Source organism: Oreochromis niloticus, unplaced genomic scaffold (assembly GCF_001858045.2).
Source record: "Oreochromis niloticus isolate F11D_XX unplaced genomic scaffold, O_niloticus_UMD_NMBU tig00003092_pilon, whole genome shotgun sequence".
Taxonomy (NCBI): Eukaryota; Metazoa; Chordata; class Actinopteri; order Cichliformes; family Cichlidae; genus Oreochromis; species Oreochromis niloticus.
This window is the reverse complement of record NW_020327784.1, coordinates 25,002-32,004: the sequence shown is the minus strand read 5'-3', so window position 1 is coordinate 32,004 and position 7,003 is coordinate 25,002. Positions and strand designations below refer to the sequence as shown.

The 7,003-nt window shown below is 38.1% G+C and overlaps 1 protein-coding gene across 1 annotated transcript; it reads left to right on the top strand.

Annotated features, from left to right (window-relative positions):
- Window positions 1-459: 459 nt before the first annotated feature.
- LOC109197821 (plexin-C1) lies at window positions 460-6,611 on the top strand (the record flags this gene model as incomplete). Its single annotated transcript, XM_019353599.2, has 14 exons — window positions 460-528; window positions 668-768; window positions 845-950; window positions 1,029-1,194; window positions 1,430-1,532; window positions 1,711-1,786; window positions 2,126-2,167; window positions 2,292-2,425; window positions 4,005-4,184; window positions 5,075-5,183; window positions 5,361-5,531; window positions 5,615-5,782; window positions 6,109-6,208; window positions 6,381-6,611. Coding segments are annotated over 14 exons (1,584 nt in total), but the record flags the coding sequence as incomplete, so codon positions are not given.
- Window positions 6,612-7,003: the final 392 nt, after the last annotated feature.

Sequence of the window (7,003 nt, the reverse complement as noted above, 5' to 3'; positions counted from 1 at the left end):
GCCATGCACGCCATCACACGCCCTCCATCATGTTTCACAGATGATGTACAGATGTTTTCGCAGCTTAAAGATGGCTCATTTAACCTGCATGGAGAGCTTTTTGACTGCATGTTGTCTGTTCGCAGCAAGATCTTCCAAAACAAACACCACTCTTCAAATCAACTCCAGCCTTTTATCTACTCAACTGATCATCACATGGAAGGAATTGCCCACATCTGCCCATGAAATAGCCTTTTAGTCATTTATCCAATTACTTTTGGTCCCTTTAAACAGAGGATGCACATGTTAAGGAGCTGAAACTCTTTAACTCTTCATCCAGTTTGAATGTGGATACCTTTAAATGAAAGCCAAGAGTCTACACATTATGCCTATATCTATTATATAACTGCAAGTCAAATATGTTTCAGCACAAAGTAAAATTAATAAATAAATTCTTGTTTTCACAAATCTTGTTGTCAGCTGTCTGTGGACAGGAAGTATCACGCCGCCTGTCCCACGGTGCTCTACAGGACCAGTGATGACCGCAAAGTGATTCCCAATTTACATCTGGATCCAGTGGATCGTAAACATGTGTATGTGCCATTTAGAAACAGGTACTTATATTATTTACTGATTATCTTAATGTCACATGTACCTGTGCTGCATTTTAAAGTGTTTGTTGTTCTAGATGAAGCGAGTTCCTGTGTCAAAGTGCAGCACGTACACAAATGTGCAGGAGTGTTGGTCTGCACAGGATCCATACTGTGGTTGGTGTGACTCTAAAAGCAGGTGAGAGAAACAACATGTGCAGCTGACGTCTTCAAACAATTCTGAACTTGGTGATCATTTCTTCTTCTTCTCCTAGCTGCACATTTGAAGATGACTGCACAGATTCAGACTGGCTGTCCATTCCTGATGAGTCCCAACACAAAATGATTTCCCACAAAGTTGAAAAGGACACAAATGGACAGGTACAGCTTACAAACACACTCGGGACTGTGATCATTTGTGGCTTTCAGGTATTTGTCACTTATGTTCTTCATTTTCAGGTTTTGCTAAAAATGCACACACACCTGATCGTGGGCCAGAAAGTGTCGTCTAACTTTATCTGTCAGTTCACTGCAAGGTCCAGCTCAATTTGTGCTCCGAATAACCCTCCTCCACAGTTCCCACAATGCACCTGCATCCTGTCTGATCGTACACTTCCTGCTGATGGTCAGTGACTTTTCATAAATTAAATACTTTGCAGTCAGACCTGCTTACTGATTTGCAACATCTCCCAACCAGCAAAATAGAAACATTACAGAGCTGACTCTGACAGATGAATACTCTTTACTAGTTGACAAATCTGAGCTGTTCGTTATTATAAACTGTGCAACTCATTACACATATGTTTAAATATTAGTAATTGAAGGCTATGACATTGATCATGTTATTTTTTATTTAACAGGTCTGCATGTCACAGTGAAATTTAGACTTGGTTCAACACAACTGTCAGAACAGCTGAGGTTGACCAACTGCTCTGACATCAGTGGACCACCAAGTTCAGTCTTGTAAGTTCAAGTCCAGATTATAAAGATTATGAAGATGGATCACTAATAACACAATATTAGGTGTCATCACCAAGAAGAATGCATTACTACTGAGGAGTCTCTTTGTTGTATGTTGTATTTTTGGACATAAACATTTTCTTGATGATTTCAACACTAATATGTGATTGTTTCTCTTCAGGTGTCAGCAGTGCATCAAAGCTGGTTGTAGATGGAACATAAACAGATGTTCCTGGGCCGATCAAACAGAGATCAATGTAATAATTCATGTCTTTAGTTTACCTAGTTCAGGATTTTCTTCATTAAATCTTCCACTTTAAGTTTACATTACTTTTGAGATTTGTCTACCATTATTAAGAGTGGGTTGGTCTAACGTTCAAATATCTATGGCTTCACAAAAGCAGCAATATTATATACAATAATATGTTAACTGATTATGACAACTCACAAATACCAATTCAGTTGCTTGACAAAAATTTAGATTAAATGTTTTCCTTGTAAATAAGACAGAAGTTCCATTCTCATCAGTTCTACATAGTTTCTTTAGTCAGTGACATTAAACCTGCCATATTGATTCTCTCTGCTTCCTCCTGCAGGACAGTGTTTGCCAAAATGTGCAGTCTGGGAAGAACTTCTCTGTGAGTCTGAACCTCAGTCCTCAAACTCGTTGTTCCTCTGACACCTTATTCATGTTCATCAGAGCTTCTAACATCAGCAGATGGCACTGGATTAAAACTGATCATTTTTGTGTCTTACTGTCAGATCCCAGAGATCTCCTCCATCACTCCCAGTGTGGTGTCTTTCTACGGTAGAAACCACGCAGTGCTGTCAGGTCGTAACCTCGATGATGTGACTGCAGTGAGGATCCAGGCAGATACTGACTGTGCTCCAAAAGAGTGAGTCACTTCACACACACACTTGTTTAAATAATTGTCTGTCTGAAATCAAAGAATGGTTAAATGACAGTTTCCTCCAGTTAAATACAGATAAAACAGAAACTTTGACTATTGCTCCTGATCACGTTCTCAGAAATTAGGCAGCATATCAGTTTTTTAGGCCCTTTATTTCAGTCGAGTCTCAGAAACTTAGGTGTTCTATTTGACAGTTCAATCTCTCTTGAGAAACACTCTAAACAACTGGTCCAGAACTGTTTTTATCATTTAAGAAACATTTCTAAAAGACTACTGGTGTCAAAGGCAGAACTTGAGATGATTATTCATCCTTTTATCTCTTCTCGTTTGATTTTTGCAACAGTCTTTATACCTTTCTCAACAAATCAGCTTTGGATCGCCTTCAGACTGTACAGAATGCAGCGGCAAGACTTTTAACTGGCACAAACAAAAGGTCACATATTACTGTTGGTTTGGCTTCTCTTCATTGGTTGCCAGTAAATTTAAAGGGTTCATTTTAAAAATTTTAGCCCTAACTTTTAGAGCTCTGCATGGCTCCCCAGTACATCTCTGACCTGTTGAAACCTCGTGCTTCATCCCGAGCACTTAGGTCATCAGATCAGAGGTTACTGTTGGTCCCACATACGAGATTCAAAACACGTTGGGATCGGGCTTTTCAGGCACTGGCACCAAGGCTGTGGAACTCTCTTCCATTGTCTTTATGCTGTCTAGACTCCATTGACTCCTTTAAAAAGCAGCTGAAGATATTTTTATACAAACAAGCTTTTAATTAATTTTTTTTAATATTTTATAATATTTAACTTATTTTTCTGGTTTTATTATGAAGCACTTTGAGATTTTTATCTGTGAAATGTGCTATATAAATACATTTTACTTACTTACATGTGAGAGTTTGTGCTTTGGATATAAATGACATGTTAAAGAGCAGAAATGTTTCCAGGGAAACATCAGCCACATTATAAACTCACATATTCTACAGTTTAACAGCTTTTATGAGCGACCATCTAGTTTTATGAATGAGGACAACTTTTTCCTAAAGAAACTGGAAACTCTTTTTGTTGAAGTTCTTCCACTAAAATCAAGTCCTCATGATGTTTTATATGTGCTATCAAATGTAGATAATAATGTGTAGCTTTGGGGGGTTTAGGCTTCTTGGTCAAAAATATTATTTTTCATCTACAGTGAAAAGCGTCAATCTGAAAATGATGAATAAACACCTGAAGTTAAAATGTCACACATTTTGCATGTCATCACCGTTGCTCAGGGAGACTGTCAGAGTGTAAACCTGAAACTAAAGCTGAGTGTTTTGCTTCTTTATGCATTTGTGGACTTTAAAGTAAATGTTCACTATTTTGTGGAATGATCTGCCTCTATGAGCTTGTCTTTAAATCTGAATTTACTGTTTACTTTGTAATCCAAATAAAATAAAGGATGTATTAAACTCATAAAATACAGATTAACATTTAATCGTTTTAAGGAAGACTTTGCTGCTCAGCTTTCTTGGGGTTTTCTGCATGTTGTGATGATGTTAGTGACTCTGTTTCTCTCTTTGTGTTCTGGTCAGATCTCCTGTTTGGGACAACACTGGTTTCAGTCTGATGTTCCACATTCCCACTTCAGATATCAAAGGTGTGGTCAGCGTATGTCTTCTCCTCCCAGATGGTCGTTGCCATGGCAAAGCTAAAATCACCTACAGCTCATTACCATCATGCACCAACATTACTCCCAGCAGCAGTTGGATCAGGTATGTTTAGTTTTGCTGAAACCTCCTAAAAAACACAGAAGATACAGAACTTCTATCTGTTAATGTCTCAGAAAGTGTTTTGACCAAAGAAACATCACATCAGTATCAGGTGCTGCTACATCCTGCTGTAAGAGAACAGATATATTTATCATAAGAGGAAGGAAGTTTTTGCATTGGTTTGACCTAGGTTGGTTTTACTGGACCTCATGGTTGAGAAAGCAGTATCTGTCACCCTAAGACTACTTCCTGTTGGAGTCCGCAGCTCTGTAGCCTCAGTCAGCCACCTTTTTATGTTCTGCTATCTGCAGAATGAATACATGGCGTAATTTGTTAGCTTTTGAGTCCATCACACACTTTAGTTTGCAGCATATCATCTATGCTAAAGTAATCATTCAGTCCTTCGAATTCAGATGCGGACTACACTAGTATGTGGAGAACTCTTAGTTCAAGTGAAACATTGTTAGTAGTATAAAACTGGCATCTTCTTTACCTCCTACAACTCCTTCCCCCACCTGTGCAAGTGCATGTATGTGAATGAGCGCACCTTCATTCCCACCCAGACCTGCAAGCTTTGCTCTTTCATGTTGGATCAGCTCCAGATAGCAATAAGTCCTATTAGTGAGTTTCTTAATCAAGCTGAAAACAACAGTAACATCTAAACATAAAAAGATCTTTATTAAATGAAAACTGTTAAATTTGGAGGAAATGTTTTTGGACATCTCTCACGACACTATCAAATAAATCATGTTTAAACACAGTTTGAATAATTCACACTGTTAAGCATTGATAAAAAGTGGGTTATGCTTACTGTTCAAAAGGAGTGTGGAATCAGATGATTTTTTTCCTTGCTGTCCCTCTGCTCTGACTAAATCCTGCTTCTTCTCCTGCAGTGGGAAGAGGAAGATCACACTCATGGGGTCTCACCTTAACTTTGTTGAAGGGGTCGTCCACAGCCACGCAATGCAGGATGTCAGACTTCCCAGAAACATCAGCTCTCAGGTGGGTCTGTAGACACAAACAATGTGCCTTTGAAATGACATCAAGATGTTTTCATACATGAGCTCTGAACATTCTTTGGAGGATCAGATCTGGAGATCTGACAAACCCATGTCATAATCTGATGTCCTGCTTTAGTCATGTCATGCTGTCTTTTGTGTTTATTTAATTTCATTGCAGTACCTCACCTACGATTCACCTGCAGCTAGGAGTTTTTCTAGCAGCACTCTGTTTGTGAAACTAGCCAATGAAACCTTAGCCTGCTCCACAAAACTCTCCTACGTTCCAGACCCTGAGTTTACCAGCGTCACAGCCACAAGGACAGGGGAAGATGTCCACATCACCATTCAGGTAATGTTTTCTTGAACTACACATGCTCAAACATGTGACGTCTGTTCATCAGAGCTCAGCTTTTGTTTCTCTTGATGTTTCAGAAAAAAGCAGACAACCTGGAGATGATGATAGAAGAGTTATCAGTGTGGGGCGTTCAAGACGATACAAAATACCAGTGCATCGTGGAAGCCAAAGAAACCTGGACCAACACTGACTTTTTCACCTGTGGATTTAAAAGCCCATCCAACCATGAATTTGAGGAGTTACTGGTAAATCTTTCTTTTATGCTACTCCAAGCGAGATAAGTAACAGAGGAAAAAACAAACCGAACTCGTTGTATGGTGAGGTGTTCTTTAGAAAACTTCCTTTCTTTGTGGAGATGACAACATCAAAGTTCTCAGTTTGAGGTTTTCTAGGGGAGAAACCTGAAACTGAGATAACCATGTATCATGAGGGCAAACAGACTTTTTCAGCTGTATTGGTAACAAACAGTTGCCTTTCAAACTTCAAAATAATATTTATGCATGCAATAAAGATTTTGACCCATTGCTCAGGTGAGACCTCCCTCTGTAAAATGTTTCTCTTTATTTTGTAGATAAAGTATGGTGACAGGACAGTAAGTCTTGGGCTTGAGTCCCAGTTACACAAAGCCCTTCAGATATTGCGTTTCATGCTGATACCCTGTGTTATTGCAGGTAAGTAACAGAAATGTTTCTTTTCTACATTTATGGGTTATTAGACAACATGATGCAAAATGATTGTTTTACACCACTTTCCACTTTGATTTCAGCAGAAATAATTGAACATTTTTCATCTTCACTTTATGGATGATGTTTCAATTTAAATGAGTTACTGTTTGTCTTTCAGTGTTGATGATTATCTATTTCTGGCAGAAGAGACTCGCAATTGAGATGAATAAGCTCTGACAAATGATCGGCCTGAGTGTTCTTGGGAAAAAGTTTACTGTTTGTCTCAAAATATGCATTATAAAGCTTCCTGCAGAGTTTGCTTTGTTTTATTTTTTCTTTCTCTCTTTGCGATTTTAATTATACTGCAAATGTGTTTTAGCTGAAGTCATATTATCAGGACACAAATAAATTTTATTTTATCTGTTGTATCCTTTTTGTTGTCTTTTGCATATTTAGTGTAACAGGTTGTAATTGTATGTTTTTCTCACATGTAATACTGAGACATCTGTGTCCAAGTATTTGGACAAAGATGCAATTTTTGCTTCAGTTCATGAAGTTTAGCAAAATTATTACGAAGCTATTTAGGAACTGAAACTATTTTTCTTCGTAGTTTCCATTTTCAGATGCTTTGGTTCTTCATAAACGGGCAAAATAAACTTTTATTTCCCGCTAAATGTTGTATTGAGGCCAACAGTGACCCCTGGTGGCTAAAATGAATTTGGAGGTTTTACGCCTCACATGATTTGAGGTAATAACATAATCACCATAATTTAAAAATCGCATAAACTCTTTTCCTCCAAA